This window comes from Hetaerina americana, unplaced genomic scaffold (genome assembly GCF_022747635.1).
Source record: "Hetaerina americana unplaced genomic scaffold, ioHetAmer1.1.p SCAF_8, whole genome shotgun sequence".
Taxonomy (NCBI): Eukaryota; Metazoa; Arthropoda; class Insecta; order Odonata; family Calopterygidae; genus Hetaerina; species Hetaerina americana.
In genome coordinates, this window is record NW_027287427.1 from 46,096,148 (window position 1) to 46,118,458 (window position 22,311).

At 38.2% G+C, this 22,311-nt stretch overlaps 1 protein-coding gene across 1 annotated transcript; it reads right to left on the reverse strand.

Annotated features, from left to right (window-relative positions):
• Positions 1–1,939: 1,939 nt before the first annotated feature.
• Positions 1,940–22,214, reverse strand: LOC139698011 (LIM domain only protein 3-like). Its single transcript, XM_071596866.1, has 4 exons — positions 21,922–22,214; positions 20,086–20,211; positions 8,704–8,826; positions 1,940–4,328 (listed from the first exon to the last, which is right to left on the reverse strand). Exons 1-4 carry the CDS (start codon positions 22,212–22,214, stop codon positions 4,313–4,315), a joined length of 558 nt encoding a protein of 185 aa, XP_071452967.1. The 3' UTR covers positions 1,940–4,312.
• Between the last annotated feature and the right edge of the window lie 97 nt (positions 22,215–22,311).

Below are 22,311 nucleotides of genomic sequence, written 5' to 3' on the forward strand. Positions count from 1 at the left end.
TGATATCACATTTGGCACACACCTTATATTTTCACCTTATACTTTGTGTCACTGACCATGCTTTTGGTAACAATCTCAAAATTATGTATATTCATGTTGTGAAATGCTTGAGTTTTTCATCCTTCTTATTTTGTTACACTCACAGTTGTGGAACATTGAGTAATTATCAATAGACATATTGTCATAGAATGTATCCATCACATTTATCTTGCATTAATTTTAAGTCAGAGCAGAACTGAGCAAAAATATTTCACTGGTGGAGAGAGACGTTGACATTTTTTTCCCTTGACCTCTATGCTTTGTTTTGACGACATAGTTCCCCACAGGACACCAATAGGTCCAGGACTGAAGAAGAAAAACGTGCATAGATGTCTTCTTTTCCAAAGATCAGCTTTTCTGTAAACCTGATGTTGCCCCCAAAAAGCAGTGCTTACTCAAAGTAAAACAAACAAGTGTTCAAACAAGACTTACTCATTTATTTAAAGCTTTAAAGACATGTACATTTTTTCCTTGCCAGACACTCTCCAAGAATCACTCTATTCATAGAGATACCTATGATTTTCAAGGTTTTTTGCTAAACACAACTAACTAATATTTTTTAAAATCAGTGGAAGATATTTACATTCATTAAAACCATTTCTCACCCAGTAGCTTACAGTTACAAGTGCTTTCATAATAGGTTTTGGGTAACTCAGTTTTTCACTGTAGTTTGCGAACCTTCGTATACATGCACTTGTAATTCACTGCATGATGAGATAGGTACTTGTTGAATATGTTCTTATCAATGTTCTATATTCTTCTGTATCTCCTTTAGTTTTCACCTTGTATTTCACCAGTCCAATATGGTTCCAGGATTCATGATAACTGTTATGCATAAATGATGCCATTTGCAGAATTTAGTACTTCATAAGCAGATTGTAATATGTGATGTGTGGTAAATGTACACTTTGCATTCAGTACCTATTTTAGGAATCCTTGATACTTTTATATGTAATGATAAATCAGAATTTTGAAATTACATTTTATGATTAAATCAATATCAGCAGTATTTATAGAACAAATATTTTTTGGGAATTTATAAAAGTTTATGTTTTCTTCCTGCAAGTAAATTACATAGATTAAAAAAATATTGTCTTTGTGAGAGAGAACTGAACATATTTAATTATGTGGTAGAGTATTTGAATGAACATTTATGGAAACAAATTAGTATTACATTAGTGGCAAAATATAATCTTCAGTCAAGCATGGGAAAATATTTTAAAAGTTCCTGAAGTCTGTCCTATTATTGCCAAATGGAAATCTTAAGGTGTGAGCCTGAAAATATTTTAATATAGGTAGGTTGATTTTTTTCAGTTTAGGAGATTACTGGAAATATAGTAGGGAGACTATGAATAGTCTCAGGACATCTGATAGTGTAGAGTAACCAATAATGGGGGCAGTTAAAGATAAATAATAATTATTAACATCTATTTCTCGAACTGGACCGCTAAAAATCAGAGTTTAACTGGAATATGATATCAGTGCTCTAGTGAAGTGATTGCAATGGGAGGGATTTGACACAGAGACTAAGAGAGGGCATGTTTGGGGAGGATAAGAGGAGATGAGTTTTAGTTCTTAGTTAACTTCTTCATATTCACCTGTTTTCTATTCCCAAACAAACTCATATCAGATGTTTTCATAAAGAGGTCAACAGAGTATCTTCAATATATTTGTTATCCTTTGTAAAAGCCACTCACTATAAAGTTCCATTTACCATCACTAATGAGCATGGCCAGAGTTCATCCTGCATCAAGAGCAAGATGAATTATGTTATGTTATTTTCAAAGGGTTTTTTTCCATTTTGGTCCAGCTTGATTAGATTGAACCAGCAGTACAAATGCACATTGTATCCAGTTCAAAAGTTATGACGAATAAGATAAATCATTGGTGCCAGAAGGGATTTCAGAGAAGAAAACATTTTAATACATCTTCATTGTGGGATTCCAAGAAATTCCATTCAACGCAGCCAGTTTTCAGTAAATTGAAACTAAACAAGATCAAGTTTCAATGGACTCTTTTGTAAGCTAATATTTGCATAAAATATATAATAACTACAGAAATTGATTTAAATATCTCATATGCATTCCAATTATCTAATCTTTAATTAACTTAATCATAACATTTTTGTGGCAGCCACCACTGTATTGGGCTTGTATTAGGCAGAAAAACTGTTTGAAAAGGCTTTAATTTAACCAGTGGGAGGTTTATCTGTATTACATACACCATTAATGACCCAAAACAAAGAGGAGATTAGAGAAGGAGAGGTTAACATCACACAATTTCTCCCTTTCCATTATATGGTCAATACCAATCCTATGGAGCACCTTGATTGATCTCTCCGTATTCTTTTTTGTTATGCCTTCCCAGAAAACAAATCTTGAACAAATGTCATTTTATAACTCACTTTTCCCTTGTAAACTCTCCATTCTTGTTCCTCCCCAAATTCCATGGAATCCATTCAACATTTTCACTTAGGTACTCTAGTATCCTGCACTTCCCCTCAATAATGCTTGTCAGAGAAGGGCCGCGGGGAATGAAATGGATCCTACGATCGTGAGTGAAATCTATAATATTTTTTTTTTGTCTTTCGGTAAGGCACCGTCAAATTTCTTTCAAAAATTCCTTCAAACGCGAAGAAAAAAAATGAATTGTGCAGGGGGAAAGTGGAAGGCAGTGGAAAGAAATTGCGAGAGATATTAGGAATTGAGGGGGAAGAGGAAATGCAAAGAAGGAATGGGAGGGAGGTTCGTCCGAACAGCTGCTCAAGACGAGGCGTTGATGGGGCGAGGAACGGGGGAATGTTCCATCGAGGGGTTGAGGGACCTGGGGTATGAAATAACGCTTTCCTTTCCCCTCTGACCTCTACACCCCCACTTCTCTCAGAAACCAGTCGGTCGAGCTGGAAATGATATTTGCAAGCCAAGGGACGTGATAAGGTTTGGGAGGAGAACCTCGTATCGGATCGTTGAATGTTCTTATGAGGTACGAGGAATATTTTAAAAAAGTACCGAAGAATGATGGTTAAGTAAGGACATCAGCTTGAGGGATTATTACCACCGCACGTGTGCTGGGGAAGGGACTGCGTACTACTGCGCTCTCCTACGCGTTGTATCTTCAGAACGTATCGCGGTATTCGTAACACGCCTCTTCTGTTTATCCGTGATCCAATTGTTGTATTTTAATTTTCCGTTTTCTCCCCATGTGAGAAACGGCGGCATTGCTGCAGAAATCACATCAAAACACTTTCCCTGTTCTCCTCTGTTTCTTTTTTAGAATAATTACAACTGTTGAGCACTTTTTAATCGCACGAATTCTTGACGATCCAAAATAAAGGTTCAAAATTGGCATCAGATTAATCGCATTATGCTGTCAATATCCATGTTTCACTTCTCAAGTGACATTGTCTGCACTTAAACCGAACCATTTTGTTTCACGTTAAGTTTTCAGCGATGAAACACATATGCGGTTAATTATCATTGGGTTCCTAATTAAAGGTCTCAATCAAACCTCTACACACCACACGAATCTCGTATCGAGAAGGAAAAAACTTCTTTATTATCCCACGCTCAGTTTTCTCAATTTCCGCAATATTTCGACAATATTTAAAGGTTACACTTTGGCATCAGAGATCACACAACTATCTTAAACATGTCCCATCCCAGACCATGCATTTAAGGGGCAAAAAATGAAATCGAAACACGGAAGGAGATGTGGTCACATCGTATCCGTTCCTATTGAAATCCGTTCACTCCACTTGACGTTCAACTGCCGTCTGCAAACGGACAGTTTTCTACCGGAGAACAAACACTACACAGCGGACGACGCGCAACCTTTTGATCTCTCGCCCTTATAGTTGACAGTTTCGCGGCGTGCTCGGTCGCCGGGTCAGAATTGACGTGTATACCGAGCGTCTCTCTGGAGGAGTTCAGCACCCCTTCTAGTGATCAGCGGGCGTTCCTTCTCAGCTGGCCGCGCAGATCTCCTCCCGGGGGCGGTCACCGGACCTCCAGGCTGTCCGAATCGGGGCTTCCATAGCCGCTCGAGGCGTCGTCGGCCCCCCCGCCGCCAGCGTGTCTGTGGTTTCCGGACACAGCGAAGTGTCTGTTGTGCGCGTTGGGTAGGCCCAGCTGATGGTGATGAGGGTTCGTCGCTAGCTGTTTGTCGTCGCATAGCTGTTGGGCCTTGGAGAGGGCGTTTGACATGGCGGCGGCTTGGGGCGGCTGCAGCATGAGGAGTGGGTGCTGGAAGCCGGCACCATCCGCACCTCCAATGCTCAGATTGTTTCCTGGCTGCGGTGGCAGAGGCGAAGGATGGGAATAAAGGAGACGAATGATTAGGTCAACAACATAAGAGCAAACCCTGTATAATGAATGACATGTCGTCTCGCGCATTACCGGTAGAGACGTGAATTTTGATAATTGATTCTGCATACTTAGATACCTTTTGCCAACGGGGATGCGACCGCTCGCCCTCACGGGGTCCGGGAAAGGGTCTCTCGATAGGAAGGAAGTGGAGGAAAAGAAAGAAAATGAAAGAATTGAGGAAGAATGATGAAAGGGATGGTTCGGAGAATTTGCGGGAATGGGAGTGTGGGGTTTCAGAGATTGGGAGGGGCTGAAGGAGGGCGTCACGGGTCACATCTCCCCTCGAGGCGACAATGTTTCAGAAGGGGCTAACAGAGGTTTCCCTTCAGGGGTATTATGTAGCTGTTAAGTGTAAAGATAACAAAGTGATATTGAATGTTCATGGTATGGTCAAACGAATAACTAAATGCATAGGAGTCCATCGTCACGAGGACCTGCTGCCTGTATTCTTATTATGAAGATGGCCCTCGTGACGCTCTTCTTCTTGGATGAAAAGTGTCCCGGAGTACGTCTTTTACACAGTTTGAATGATGGTGGAAAGGGCCAATGGATCCAAATTACGCTATAGTCGAGCGGAACGCTTATACTTTTTAATGAGGTCTCGTCTTTAGGAGGGATGGAGGGTAGATCACATGGGCATAGGCGGACCATTGAAGGAGCCTCCCACCCCAAAGAGTGAGCATTCAAATCAATGTTTCGTGTCAACGTCTTACCTCGGCGTTGTGTCACCACAAGTGCACACATGGCTGCTGTAAAAATTGTCTTCTCCTCATTATCTGCAACTTCCATTTTCGCACTACATGTGGCCGTTAGTGTGTTGATATTGTAATTTTGGTACAGCTGATTGGACGCAATGAAACTTATGACGCAGTAACAAGTCTTTAAAAATCATGGCCATAACATCTGGAAACCTATTCATAAGGGCTCAAGAAAAATATGCAAAGAAAAAATAATACAATAAAATAAATAGTTTCTCGTGAAAATGGAAAAACTGTTCATTTCACAAGATGCTCTGCCACAACATGCTGCTTCAAATATGTATTTGGAAACTTTTGTTAACTTAATATTATTGCTATGTGAACCTAAACTGTCTGTAACTTTTTGCTATTAACTTATTGAATTAATGTAAATTTGTTCTACGCGGACCAGCTCGTACCAGAACTTAAATGTTCTTTGTCGTTAGGAATTCGCAAAGACTACTGTGGAAACTTTGAAGTGATCCTTAACGTAATAAAAATACCTCCGAAGCACTAAAAATAACGGGAAAGTATTTAAAATTTAACTTTATAGATTTCCGCATGATTATTTAATTTCCATCATTGAGGTAAAAACAGGTACGAGGAAAATCAATTCCATTTTGGAAGTTTAATAAGTTGCATATAAAATTAAGATTTGGGAAGTAAATACGTTCTTATCAAGTTGAGACATTAGTTCAACGAAGTTTGCTTTAGAGAACTAAGTCCTTAAGTATTTAACTTTAGCCCATGGACCATGCATCTTATTCAAGCGGACGGGGTAGTCGCAATGGTGGGATAGGGAGCATTTTGAAGACCGTTCCGTAATAAGAGCTGACAACTCATGGGATTTTCTGTTGCAGCGCACATTTTAACAGTTCGCAGTGAGAAAAGTAGAAGAACCACAGTCTGAACACTACTAAAGTAGGATGCGTATTGAGTGTAGGGACGTTTAGACATCAAGATGGTGGCTCTAGCCTTACCCACCGCCACGCTAGACCGAAACGTTAAGTTACTTCCTTACGAGCCTTCGTATTTCCACTCTTATGGAGCTGTACCTTCCGTTATAACTCCACTGGCGTAATTCAAACGCTCGGAGGGTGGTCTCTTCGTCTATGGGTTTAGACCATCACAGCAGTATTAGTCAAGGATATTAGTTGAATGTTGCTAAAACAAATTTATCACCAGGTCACTTATGAGTCTGTCTTCCAGGTTATAATATTTCTTGGGTGAAAAGGTGTGTTGGAATTAATTCCATTTTAAATTTGTGACCTCCAGACATTTTGTATATAAAAGGTCTTTTCTACACAAATCTTTAAGCATTTGGTGGAATTTTTGAAATTTAAATAAGTCAGAACGTGATTATTTGCTCACTATTGATAAAAGTACAGAATTTGAATCAATGCATTCGATATATACGAGGGTCATCCGGAAAGTAGTACCCGTTCGTGCCGCATGAAGTGCTGACGACGCGAGTAGCCGCTGGACGAGGTCAGATAGCTTCAGTGGCTTGTCTGCCTTCTCTGAGCCAAGTTGCGTGACGCTAGCATTGCCTGTGTTGTTTCTGTGATTGTTTACAATGTTTAAAAAAATTGAGAACGCCGCCAGTTGTGAAGTGAGGGCAGTGATTAAATTCCTCAATGCAAGAAACGTTCGCCCATGTGATATTCATCGCCAATTAAAGGAGGTGTATGGAGACAATGTAATGGACGAGTCGTCTGTTCGGCGGTGGTGTCGCAACTTCAACATGGGGAGGGGGAACACACACGACGATGAGCGTTCGGGGAGACCGTCTGTCATTACAGACCAACTGGTGAGCTCAGTTGACGAATTCGTGAGGAACGATCGGCGCGTCACAATTGATGACATCTGTGAGCATTTTCCCAATGTTTCTCGAACAATTGTTCATGAAATTGTTAAACACCATCTGCATTATGCAAAAATTTGTGCAAGATGGGTCCCTCGCGTATCTCAATGAGCTGGCGGCGAAGGACTATGCAGCAGGAATACAGAAACTTGTCACACGTTATGACAAATGCCTTAATTTGCTTGGAGATTATGTTGAGAAGTAGTTTAAAGTATCCTCTTTCAAATAAAATTTTTTATGTTTGTTAATATTTACTTTTGTGTCTTTATTTCACGAACGGGTACTACTTTCCGGATGACCCTCGTACGTAAGTGCACTTCTGCTATCATTCAGCCCTCACATGAGAGGTTCGGTTTACCTATTCTTTTTTCGACAATGGCAGCAAATTTGGAACATCCGCTTATGCAATACGTGTAATACAGTGGCAGACTTTCCCCGACGAATAATTCACGCCTTCAAACCTCGTTTGCCTCCCAAGTGGAAATTACAGCTTTCTAGGAGAAATGCGCACTCTAGCACAAAGCCTCTGTGAAATTATAACTTAGTCCATCGCCATGATACAAAATTCATGATATTAACTTCCGCGTTAATGCGAAAGAGGAGAAAAAATTTTTAAAATCAAACCGGTATTTAATGCTAAAATTTGACAGGGCACTCTATTTTCTCATGCCTACGAGTCTCCCTTCAGCTAGAGGTGGATACATTTATTACAGGAGGACCCTAATAGATCATTTTTTGACTTCGTATATTTAAAGTTATAACTACTCTAAAAATATATTAGAATTTTTAACTGAAAATTTTAAGTAAAAATTTTGGACAAACGAAGTTAGGCTTATCACGCTCACCTGGGTCTCTGTTTCTGGCATCAGTTATGGAAAAACTTTCGCCGAAACTTATTTATTTTATTTGTATCTACTTCAAAAGTGTATTGCTGTTGGTGACGTGAAACGTGTATGTGAAACATTATAGAAAGGTTAGAGACGTCGTTTCCACGTTTTGCTTTAATTGTCAATGAACGATTTTGTCGGGATATTTTCAGGGGGATATCAGAAATATAGGAACAAGTCATCTCTCCTTCCTTGCTGCTAAAATAATATTCAGTTTATAATGGTTGGATGTGAATGGTGGGCAGTACATCAAAATGTGATATTTAAAGTGTGATTTAAAATCTAATAATAGCCTGAAATTTTTTTAAAGGAAATTAGCGGTTGGTAAATATCTGTTCCTGATTTTATCTTCAACATTTTACTTATTCTAAGTCTAATTATTTTTCGTGTAAAACATTTAATTCACAGCGGCATGAAAAACTTATCATTCAACTGAAAACTGTTTAATAATACTTAATGATAAAAAGCGTCATGCACTTATTTTTTGATCATGCACATAGGTAACAAACGGTGGTGCGTCTAAAAAAAGAGAAAACAAAAACGAATAAACGATGTTAAGATCATTCCAAATCTGGGTAAAAATGGAGGGGAAATTCGTAGCAAAAACTGAGGAAAAGAAATTCAATTTAGGCAAAAACCAAACCTCTTAATAAACAGAAATATATATATTACCGACTGTAAATTATACCTTTTACTTTTTTTTGTATTCTGAAAGAAATTAAAAAGAAATAAGGATTAAAAAACTTTGCTTAAACGAAAGGAGCGTACACGTGGTAGGGTGCGTAGTGCCTACCTGTAAATTACTGACTTGCCTTCGAATGTGTGCCAAGCTGCTTGGATTGCACGCCATGTTGGCAAACACTAGCCTCTCTTCGTAGTCGTACTCGCACAAGATCTTGTTGTCACACAAGTAAAAGCGGTCTCCAACGCAGAACCTTCTCGAGGTAAGCATCCGGGACGACCGATGACGAGAGAGAGAGAGGAAGAGAATTAGAAAGAAACATATTAGTTACAAAATAACGGCAATTAGAAGGATTCTATCAATCAATATGCATGAAAGGTAAGCAGTCCTGCAAAAGAAATGTTGGAATTGCAGACATGTTAATGAAAGCCACGACTGCTCGATTCACTGGAAGCACATTTTTACATATATTCACACGTACACATATTTCATCGTATTGGCAAACTAGGCCAATCGATATTTTCAAATCTAAATCACTTATATGGGTCGAAATATTTAGGAATTACATACCGGTCTTCCGCTTAGTTTGGTCTTAAATATTACTTTATACATTTTATGAGTATCTAGCAGTGGGGGAACGATGGCTATAAGGTAGACGGGGGAATCAAGATAATGTTATGCAATCCTCAAAAAGGCGTGAATCATGTCAACTGTCCTACAACTCTACTCCGTAAAAGATTTCCTTATTGTTTGAGAGAATATTATCAAACTAAATGCCTAATTTTTAAAGGAAGAATTGAAAAGAATATTTACAGCTTAAGCTAGTTAAAATGAAATATCATCATTTAACAGAATGGTCGATTAAATAAATAATGAATCATTAAAACGTCTTAGGAGGCCACATTATCAAACTCCCTCCGTAACCACCAAAAGTAAATACCGAAAGTAAGCGCTTCGAGGCGATATACGTGCGGTCTGTGGTCTCCCATTAATTGACCTTGGATGGGATTGTTCCACCACCAAAAATAATCCTTTAGGCTTGGTGAGCTAAAATTTCTAAGGTCCAGTGTCTCCCAAAATTAAGAAGCCAGGCACGCCCATGGCTTAAGAATATAATTTCATTGATTGAGAATGTGACAAGGAATCTTGGAAGGTAAGCAGTCGTAGTTTCGGGGTTGTTTACTGTCCCAACTGCTAAGGTAATATCGAATCGTCTTAATGATATGAACAATCCTAGGATAATATATTCCATTCCCTAAGCGGGATAGGTAGGGATTACTCGGGTGGTGAGAATATAATCTGGCCAATGAGGAAGGCATGCGTAAACGTTCACATTTCCAATACGCCAAAATTCCCCTTGAAAGACAACGTCTGAAGTAGGGAATGTGAAAAACTTCAAAGTATGCATTGAGATATATCGAGATTCGAGAGTCATATTACACTACGTACTACGGGTGCAGGACCTCCATTCCATGTGAACAGATTCTATGACTACAAGAAAAATAATCGTATGACGAAAAAACTCAAATACATTTAGTACGGTGTGTTTTGATCAAGTGATGGTGATTTCTTTAAATGGTAGCCTACGTTTAAGACATGTTTTGGATATACAGACTTGCTAAGGCTACTTTTCCATTGTACATTACAATAAACATTTCTCAAACTTAAAACACTTTCTATCTCTTTTTATCTCATCCGACATTTTTGTTCTTTTACTCTTATTAAATGAGCTCTGTGTTAATTATTTATAAGAGTTGATAAAAAAATTAACAGTTCGATTAGAGTTTACAAATCACTACCACAGATCATTATTTGCCTCAAGACACGAAACAGTTTGGCTAACATAAGGAGACCGATTAAAGAAATTTAAGTTTGATAGTTTTCTCCAAAGTTACAATTAGTGCTTCGAATGAATTTTAAGTTTTATCAAAATTATCGAAAACGTCAAGTTCACGCTTGATAGTTGGTTTAATTATCGACAAGTGATAATATATCGAACAAAACCACCCTGCAAAGAGTTCATGGAAACCTTAGAAGTGATTTGAGTTTTTGTTCCAGTGTTGAAGACGTATTAGGTATGTACTTTTTCTTTTATACTTCATTATTTATCAAATATACCAACTCCAACGCAAGTATCGGCTGCTGAATTGAATATAAATATGTTTTAAACATAGGCCATGACAATGAGACACCAGTTTCGCTCTAGAACGAAATTTTATAATTTAAGGTACGGCTTTCAGATAGAAATTTTAGGCAGGTGAGTTCTAATCACGGAATTATTTTTGCGCTGCGAAATTTTCGCTTTTTTCGCTCCTAAGTCAAACAATTTCAAGACGAATACCAGGATATTTTCATGCCATGCATAATTTTGCCCAAACTCTTATGGTTTGCTCCGTTGATATGCAAAAGTAACACTCGGAAGAGGATCTTCTCTTCCACACCACTCAAATTCCATGGTAAAAAATTAGAGATATTTCAAAATGATCGCCTTATTAAAATAATTGTGTTACAAATTTGAATTTAAAAAAAATTAAAATTTGTAGCTTACTCGTTAATTTTTATTTCATTAATATTAATTATCCCAATACGGATTGATGTAACTGAATTATGTGCGGGTAATTGGCTGTACTATTTATGTAACCTTAGCACTCATGATATTCGTCTCGTTCTGTTTGGCGGTGGCCAAATACACATTGTATGTCCAAATTTGGGAGGTTACTAGATAAGAAAATATTTATAATGTTCACCCGTACGGACTGTAAAAATGCAAACATTTTACAGTCGCATTCACCTTGTGGAAGTCACCATGCAAGTTCTAGATGTAGGAGAGCCATCCTACCATCGAACCCAGCCAAGGGCATTACCCCGGCGTGCCCTACGTATTGTAGTTACATACATTGTCATAATTTTTTTCGCCAGCGTAATTTATTAATACATTTCCACTTACTTAAAAACCCTATAGAGAGTGTGTTTCACCAATGTATGTGGGTGATATGTACACGAGTGTGCCTATGAGAAGTTTTACTTATCGTTGTCCGTTTTTACTATTGTCGATGCTTTCATTTTGTTATTTCTGCGCGCGTCACAATTCGTACAAAACAAACGATTACCTGTTGCGTATTCTTATGTTGGAATGTCTTAGAATAAGTAAATTTCATTGAATTTGACATGGTAAACAAAAACGACGATATTTTGGTGATCACCTGCGTTCACTGAGTGAGAACTGTTTCCGAAATAGCAAGAGGCATTTCGGATAACAAGGATGAACATTGAGCAATTGAGAAGAATTACCAGCTAACTGAACTTAACTGAACTTGGCCTACGGAGAGCTAGCCCACGACTATCCACCGGCCGTTGGAGCTCTGGATATTTCAGTCATAACTGAGCCTTCTAGTATCAATAATTCCTACTTCCTATACAGATTATCGCGGACATTCCTCGACTCACGATAAATATGATACTGTATGTAAATCTTGTCATTAGTATTCCTCAAATGCAGTAATTTCAGGTTGCATTAAGTAAACGATTTACTCCTTGGAGTGAAGTAGCTTTTCTCTGAATGTTAACATTTCATCGTTAATTACCGTGTATTTATAATTTTGTATAGCCGCGATCATTCTCAAAAACTCGACTTTGTACATTTACCTTGATAAATGAGTGTATTTAGTTGTTAATCGCAGTGAGAATATGAATGAAATGGCATGTTAGAATACCAGGATTAGATGACAAGCGTTATGCATTTAAAATGTTTGCATTTGAAAAATAAACAGGTGCTGCTTATTTCCGAAGGATTATTCACATATCGTTGGTAAGCCAATATTAAAATTCAAAAATATTATCATTACTAAATTGTACGATTTTCGAAGTTATTTGTGAGCTTTTTTTAATAGCATGCACACTAAAAAGGGATTATTTCTCATAGTTTGAATTTATTTTACTACTCTCCCTTATTTGTTTACAGATGAGTGTGTTAGAATGTTTAAAATGCATCTAGTGATGAGCGATACTGATTATAATTGAAACCCAAATACTATCGTAGATAATGCTTCACATGAGATATTCTTTTTGGGAACTACTGAATGTTTTACAATTTACTTGAAAGATTAGCTTGGTGAATTCAAGAACATTGGGCAATAGATTGCCACAGTTTGGGCATACTTTTGTTTGAAAACACTTTTAAAACCAATGTTCAATGATACTTTTTAAAACAAAGAGATGGATACCATGAAATTATTTCCCTTGATGTAAACGTTGTTAGTTTAAGGACTACATGCATTATCATTACTCAAACTCTTGTTATAATTTTAGATTATTTCTTCTACAGTTAAATTACTGTTCTTATATTTTTATTCAAATGCAAGGAAAATAATTAAGTCTATGGTTATATTCTGAGGTAGCAAACAAAGTATAATTTTTCCTCTTCAAGTTCAATGTGTAATGGCCCTCAACCATGGGGCTTAATTTAGATTATTCCTTCTCACTCAAGTTAACCTATTTCTAAATATATCATGAATGAGTGGAATTTCATCTCATTGACTATATCTTATTGCTTATGTAGGAATTTATTATTCTGAAGGTATGGCAAAATTGGCAATCTAAAACATATTTTTCAACACAGACTGTCACCTTAAGTGTGAGTGATCATTGATATCTAATGAAGAAAGCTAATGGATTTTTTTAGAACAATTTTTAGATTGAAGTTATAATTTACTCAGCTAATCTGTTGGAACAACATCATTATATCATAAGTGTCATTATAATGAAATAGAATGATAACATCCCAGTTTCAAGTACTTAAGTCATATTTTGCATTTTGTAAAATTTCTGATTTTCTCTTTACTGTCTATTTTACCATTTTATCAGATGGAAAGTGAGTTTTGAGCAATCATTGCCCACCTTATCCTTTAATAAGTTTGGTAAAAGACAAGGAAGTATGATGGTAATTTTGAATGTACCTTCTATTTTAGGAAGAGAGGATATTATTGACTCCATTTTATCATTATATTGTGAATATTTGCCAAGATTATCATACTTGTTCGTAATGCAGATCATGTTTGAATACACCATCCTTATGCGTGTAGGAGTACACATAAAGTTATTTGTTTTAAGTCAACCCAGATAACTTGATGTAATTCTCAATGGCCAACTCAAAGGTTATGGAATCCTTACTGTTATGGAATAGACTGGCTTAGGATGGTATTCCAAATGTAATATCCATTCAGTCATTGGAGCATCTTTAGAAAGCACTTAGGTAGTATGTCTTTCAAGTACAATCATTAATATGTTCCTGCTACTAAACTTATCAGGCACTTTCAAGATATTTTAGGGCCTGAATCACTGTCTTCTATTTATAGAAAAATTGCTGTCATTGAATATGGATCAGGACATAATCAATTCTGTTAACTTAAAATTTGTTATTTCAAACTTGACTTAGTGGAATGTATCAATGATGGAGGGAAAAAATGCAGCTTTGTGAATTCCACTTGTTATTTTAATCTTACAATCTGGGTTTCAATACATGGTTGTTATTCCTTGAAGATGGCATCCAGTGCAATTTGCTTAAGGATACCATTATGGCATCGCATCAGCTATGTGAAATGGCGTCAGAAGTTATTCTGTAAAAGGCACCGGTACTATTTCTGGATACTATTTGAGTGTCAGGCTGCTGAACCCATGACACAATGGCATTGCTGAAATAGCATTGACAAATTCATTGATTTGTGGTTGTCCTTTGTGAAAATTTTCTTACAAAACACAATGTAAACATGAGAATAGAAGAGAATTCAGGCAGTTAATGCAGCTGATTTTTATTCCCTTGCTACAAACTGAAAATATGAGTTAAAATTCTAAAGGGAAGGCTACGGGGTCAATTAAACCATTTTGTAGTATGCTACAAAGATTTTGTCCATTTTTTTTAAGTTCTCTACAAATATTGAAGACTGTGATAGAGGGGAGAACATTTGATAATTGAGGGAAGGGAAAGAAAAGGATTGGAATGTTGGACGAAATGAAAGAAGTATGCATTATTGAAGAGGGGCTTTTGTAGTATCGGTAGTCTGGTTGTTTTGATAGAAGAGGCAATTATATGTATCATAGTACCGTTATCTGGGCTGTGCCCATCCAAAACCGTACCTATACTGTTGGATTATCATTAACAATAATAATCATAACACTGTATTACTATGCAGGATTATTTATATACATTAGACCTGATGATGACGTTCAACTTCGAAACCCGAGGCTTATTTTTAAGTAAATCGTGTGGAATTACGAAATGGATAATTTCATTTCAACTTATGCTTTTAATCCATTTATTCAGCCTCTAGATCTTTTAACACTTCCATATACCTGTTTTTCATGCACATTTGACTGGAATTTTTTGATGCTCTTATTAAATTTTATTTCATGGGTAACTGGCTATAAATTGGTTGAATATATATTTAATATTTACGGTGCTGCAAGTTAATTGAAATGTATATGCATTGGTACAAGCCATAAATAAAAAAGTATAGGTAATTCAGGCAAGATGAAGGCAGTGAACTCCATGTATTGGATTTTATTAAGTGTTCTCTGAGTATTTGGCAATCGACCATTAGTAATTTTCTCTAAAGTGAGCTTTCTTTAATTTTGCTATTCTGCAAACTGCCATATCTTGCTTTTAGGAAAATTCTTCCACTTTTTTAAATGTCATTAACCTGGTCTTATTTTAAAATGACCAACTTTTTGCATTTGATTAGTTGAGTGTGTTCTTTCCCTCCCTTTTCCATAAAGACCCTTCTAGTATCCTAATCAGGTTTTCTTCTTTCTGAATTGTTGAAATCTCCTGAAAAAAGCACCATGTGCATAATTTTTTCCATGTAATCTTGCACAACCAGCCTTTCTTTTATATCGTTTATCAATTGCTTTCTTAATGCACGTGTTTAAGATAAGGGTGGCAGTAGAAATTCCTCTAAAAGTCTTTTAAGTTAATTGCAATTTCCTTGAAGTTTCTTTCTTACATTGTATAACTGATATGCATAACAATTGTAGTCATTCTAATGACAAATCTAGTTGCTGTGATGATTTGCTTTCTGTGGATCCACAAAGTTGCCAAGTGCCATATTATTCCATTTGGCATGCCTAAGAACTAGAATATTTTTCTCTTGCCCCTCTGCTACTCTGAATATGGATTGAGTATGGTTTCATATTCAATCCACTTTCCTTTTCAGTCTCCCATAGACTGTTCTGTTCACAAACTCTGATGATCAGCCATAAGGATGGTTAATTCATTTGTTTCATTGAAGTTATTATACCTACTATATATGAGGTAGGTTTTGGGCAGTCACTAATGACCATTACTTCAAATTATTGCCAGAACCTCCACTTTCTTTGCTCCAAATTATTTCTTCCCTCATTACCTTGTAACTTCTGCCTGCTTTAACTATGTCTTACTAGCCAATGGTTACCTGGTCTGGGCAACATTTCTGCAGAACTACTCACAGGTTTAGGAAATTGTTGAAGGAAAAGTCTATACTGACTAATTCTTGGCATCTACGAGGATGGAATCTAGCTGGGAGACTTTTTGAGATCAGTTTTAGTTTCTATTCCAACAAAGATAAAGACTACATCATGTGAGGACTATAGAACGTTTGATTTTGCCCGCAGCTTTAGTGATTCTAAGGATCATCAACATAAGGGTGGAGAGCAGGGCAAATAATTACTTAGGGGACTCCAAGAAACTGCGGGAGATACCGCGAGAGTATTTTTTAATGGAGTCACCCCCTAAATGTGCATTACAAATGAAAGAACATCAGAATGAAATAATCATTTGCTTTGTGTGGGATTCAAACCCGGATCCGTCGATGTCCGGCCGAGTGCTTTTGCAAGTTAAGCAATCGATGCGACCTCTCCGGGGAGAGGCGTGATGTCATTGCAGTCATATCACAAATAGAGAGGAATATAGAATAAAATCAGGACGTAGTTGCCTGTTTCGTAGATTTCAAAAAGGCATTTGATAGAGTGAATTGGAAACCCCAATGACTATATTACAGAAAATAGGAATAGGTGGAGGGATTGGAGGCTAATCTGTACAACCTGTACGTGTCTCAGACTGCCTAAGTGCGAGAGGGGGACAGAGAGTCTGGATGGGCAGTGTTAGAAAGCGGTTTAAGGCAGGGTTGTCCAGTGCTGTTCAACGTATTTGTGGAGGAAATGATTAAAGAGGCATGGGAAGAACTGGAGACAAGAAGGAAAGTCGGCGGGGAATCCGTAAAATCAGTTAGGCTCTCTGGTGACCAAGCTCTAGTTTGTCAGTCAGCCAAGGGTTTGCAAGCGTTGCTGAGCGAATTAGAAATTCCTAGTATAAATATTGGAAGAGAATCGATATAAATCAAACAAAGCTTATACGAATATCCAGAAAAAGAAAGGCTAAGGTTAACATTAAAATAGGATGGCAAAAACTTGAGCAGGTAGAAGAGAAAGTTTACGTATTTCGGAAGTGTTTTGGATCAAAATGGTCAAAGTAGTAGGGATGTAAGGAGAAGAATTGCACTTGGCAAAGAGACTTTCACAAAGAGGAGGGAATTGATGATAGGGATGTTGAGTAAGGAATATTGAGAAAAGGCTTATTAAAACTTTGATGTGGAGCGTAGTTATGCACGGCGCGGAAACATGTTCATTGAAGCAGGATGATGAGCGTAGATTGAAGGCTTACGAAATGTGGGTGTGGAGAAGGCGAAATGGACAGAAAGGAAAACAAATGAGGAGGTGCTGGATATGGTCGGGAGGAGAGAGGATTGCTGGAACAAATCCTTAGGAGGCAGGAAAAATGAATGCAAAGCATATTAAATGGCATTGGAATATTGAAGACTGTGACAGAGGGGAGTACAGGTAATTAAATGTCCTATGTAACAATATTCCTGTATGTTAGGCAACCGAGGAAGGAGCAGAAATAGAATAGGGATGTTGGACGGAATGAAGGGAGGAAGGAAGTTCACGAAGATGAATAGGGGCTTGTTGTAGAGTAGGATGTTGGGTTGCGGTTTGTTTGGAGAGACAAGATATTTATTTGGTAGTTATTTTCATCCATTACTAACCTTAACCTATAACAGTTTACCTAAAACGATAACCCTTTACTGTACATTTTCCTTCATGTAAAAGCTCCGACTAACTCGCCTATCCCACCAAACTACTCCCATATTCCGCCATATCTCCATTGAATTTGCCCACTCTACTTGGTCTGGCTATCTCAAAAGTCACAAATCACATAAAGACATCGTAATTGGATTCGATATTTCCTTCTTATCGCTGCAATGCTGTCACACGTTGAAGCGTTGCTTGGGATATAATGAGACGGGAATAGATTGTGTTTTGCCAGAGGGCAGAAGTTCTAAGTTTTGACTTAAGTTTTGGATTATGCTCGCGGACTTATTTAAAGTGAATATTCTTTAGACTTCGACGGAAAATATTATTTATTCATATTACCATTTTACTAGTAGTAGTAACTTTAGGGGAGGTGCCCGACGGCTGAGGTCACTTGTGCCATTAGGGATGGACGGGAAAGGCGGCGGGTAAGAGAGAACCCGGCATCGGCATTAGCCTACTCTTATCGAAAGGCGGACGGAAAAGGTCCACAGCTTAACGTCCCATCCGACAGACGGCGCACTCACTTAAAGTGCTACCCACAAACACCCCACCATAGGAATCGGGATACACTGAAAAAAAATCTGCTATGTCCAGGATTCGGACCCGGACCCTCTGGATGGGAAGCCAGTACATTATACCATTTTACTGTAAATGAATCCATTGTATGGTACGTTTAAGGTAATCCTTATTTATTTTCGATCATTCACCTTTTCCCCTGGAATACTGAACAACAGGTATATATTTTGTCATTCAGCATGACTTAACATTTTGAAATGTAATCATAAATTCGTTTGACACTATGGAGATTGTATAAATTAGTTTTAATAATTAAAAATAGGGATTAAATATCCATCTCTTGGTGCTGAATGGGTTACAAATGGGCAATTCAATTTAAGTGGCCATAAAATGTAATGACTTTTTGTGATTTCTCAGAAGTTAACAGATGCATGTGAGGAGTCATGGAATGCTCCAGTTTCCTCTCACGGGACTATAAATGACCTTAGTTTTGATGCTGTAAAGCAGATGTTCCATTCGAGTCCTCTGACATTCTCTCCTATTCCTGAATCGTCTCGTTTGTAATGTTATTTCCCATCGCACTTGTTATGATGATGAAATTTACGATTTCAAAACCGATTAGTTCTCCGGAGAACATCTTGTTGCAAAGTGAGAGAATAACTCTAGTGTTATAATAGGAAAGCTCTTACATGTGCATGTCGGAAATTGGCAGTTTTTCTTGAGATTTTCCATTTTCTCACTTCATTTTTGAGTGCATGCTTCCCATTTTAGATTGAAATAAGCGTTTAAACAGTGCAAATTTACGTTTGCTGTGAAAAAGACTGCATTTCATTACATGACGGAAATATCTAACCCAGCGACGAAAAAATTGGAGACATGCCTGCGAGCTGACTAATAGGTTCTAGAAACTCTGCTTTCTGCACGTCGCGTAGAAATGCAATCGTCTGTTTAATTCATCCAGAATTATACCAGTTTAATTGAACCTTTCATTTATGTAATACCTTAAGGGTCTCACGAATGGGAAAGAAAAGTAGCCAACTGGCGGATTCTCATTAACGGAAATGGCACTCGCTGGGGACAGAGCATTTCATTAAGGAAACTTGTTAACGGGAAATGTCTGCTTTCCCCAGCGGACATCGCAGTGCCTCTAACGGCCCTGGATTTGTGGTAAATTATAACAAACGTATCATAGAGATTATTATGATTGCCTAAATGCGGAACCATTCCTATGATTCTGCTGTGAAGAAGAAGAGGTTCTACTAAGTCAAATGCACCTTGGATTATAAGAGCGTGAACAAGTTTTAAGAGTGTCATTGTAAATGTTGCAGCGAAATCTTAAATTGCATTAAGGAATCGGCAAGGACATTTATTTTGAATGAGCTCAGTCTCTGGGCGAGAGATTTCGCAATGGTTGCCCTTTACACACTTACTACATATCTCTCTATTGCGTGATTAACTTCAGGAGGTCGCTTCATATGGAATTAATTCGAGTAAGAATAGGGGAGAAGAGTTTATATTATATTCCTCGGTAATTTTTAGTGAACCAATGGTCGTCAACTTCGTCAACATTTTACCGTCATCAGTAAGGCTGATCAGTAATGGATAACTGCTCTCATAAATAATTGATATTGATAATTAAGTTACCATTTATTTTATCTATCGGTTGTCTCAATTTTAGAAAGAATAGAATGCTAGTATCCATTAAACTCGAATTAAGGTGAAAATGAATTCAGGGTACATATATTATCGTATGAAAATGAATATAAGGTAGATATATTATCGTATGTATTGGAAAAAGACGATAGGTAATGAATTTATAGTTTTGGGGGAATTCAGTGACGCTTGGAGACATGAATGCTCGAATTGTTCTCACCTGTGGTTGCACTGCTGGCAGGCGAAGCATTCCAGGTGATACACATTGCTTTTGGCTCTCATTACCATCTCGAAGGCAGGGATGACTTTATTGCAGGCCGCACAATATCCTGTGGTGCCGAACAATCTGTAATGGAAGCGAATTTACTCAATTATCTCTTCTTCATCGGGTTGAAACAGTTTATGGAAGAAGGGAGAAAATTTGCACTCGTAAATGGGTAATATTTTAGGTCTTTAGACCTCAGTCATAATAAAGAAACGGGTTGACATCGTCAATAAATTTTAAATTGTCAGTTACAGTTGCTGCCTTCAGCATCAATTTTTAACAGAATCAAGACTCATGGGTCAGATTTAAGCTATCGAGTGAATCCACCAAGTTGGAGTTAATTTCTACATGGAGAGCTTAGCTGTGAAATAGGCGAGTGTTTTGGTTTATTTATAAGTAGTTTTGGACTACATCTTTGTTATGATGTCTAAATACTCTATGAAGATGAAATTCTATGAAGGTGCAGTGCTTGGCGAGTAGCTACTGCTGCAGGGGTCTTCAAGTTGTAAGGTGTACTAATTTTTTCGTAGTAGGTAAAACGAAGTGATTGACATTAAATGCGGGGTATTCGACTAATATAAGGCACGGATTACTGAACCGTGCAATGCAGAGGATTCATATGAGTATAGCTGCTGAGAGAGTGAGAAGCGTTTTCGATACTTAATATGGCATAATTTGATGTAGAATAACATGCCATCAGTTTCCTTCATTTGCATGGTTAAGTATCCATTAAAACTCATCATCATTGAGTGAGGCATGGGATGTTGTTATGGATGTAAACAAATGTGCATTCCTGGGTAGGACAAATTTACTTAATCGAGAATTTTGGAGGACGAGGATTTCCGGATAGCGTGAAAGGGGATGGTAACAAATGAGAATCTGTATAGTGGCGGGGTTTATATATTTTTGAAACATGTTCTAAAGTATTTCGCAGGTCAAGAATGACGCGCGATAGTTTTCCAACTCTGTCCAAAACTTTTCTTTGTGTCTTAGTAATATTAATGGCGTAGTGGTTGACTTTAAAGCATTCGTATGGCGTTAACATTACAAAAGACGTTGACGCCAATATTTAATTGATGACATTTTTGTGCCCATATGAAAGACCGCGATGAGAGAATGTTAGGCAAATGAGTTTAGGAAAGGAAAAGACTAAGCATTTTGCACGGAGTGAAGGGAGACAAAAAGTTGTATGGAATTGAAAAATTGATTTATTGTACAGTAGGATGTCGAGCTGTTGTCGTATTAGGTGAGGCTTGGGGGTGTAGCGATGTTTATTCGGTGCCCATTCAAAATCTACCTTAGTTGGTAGAATAAAATCACTTAATAACACGAACCCATAAAAATTATTTCGGAGGAAACGCAAAATATTCTTGTGATAAAATTAATTTCGTCAAAAGTTCAATATGTTGTCGTAGGTAGTATAAAAATAACTCACTCTACATCTACATAATACCCCGCAAGCCGCCGCAAGGGTGTGTGGCGGGGGGTGTTAGGTCACCAACTCTACAATGCTATATACTTCTTTCTCGCATTAAGTTGTCAATTTGCAGTATGTGAATACATTTAACGCTTTGTTACTTGCTAGTTATGTGCACAGTTCAATTTGTCTTTAAATATATTAGGCAATATGTCTTTATGCGTCCGTTTATTGTCTGTTGAGCATTATTTCCCCCTTGTCATCGACAGCGTACATATTTCCCAATTGAAATGTAACTCAGCAAACATATACCGTAAATAAGTTCTACAGCGTCCACCATTTGGAATTCGCCGCGTGAGTTATGCCAGACTTACCTCAGGTAGTCCCTTTTGCAGAGGATGAGATTCGCTTTCGTGTAGAGCGTCGATCCCACTTCCCCGAGGCGGCAGTCGCAGCATCCGCACTTGAGGCAGTCCTCGTGCCAGAACATCTCCAGGGCCTTGAGCAAGTACCTCTCCCTTATCGCCTTCCCGCATCCCGCGCACTCCCTAGGGCCGCCCCCTCCGCCCGCTCCCACGCTCCCCGCTCCCCCGCCGCCGACTCCGCCCCCACCGCCACCGGCTGCCGTCGCGCCGGACACGGTGCCCACGGTGGGCCGGCCACCCATGCTGCCACCGCCGCCTCCACCGCCCCCTCCCGTAGTGTTCCCGGGGGCCGAGGCCGCGGCTGCCGCCGCCGCAGCCGCTGCCGCCGCCGCCACCGCT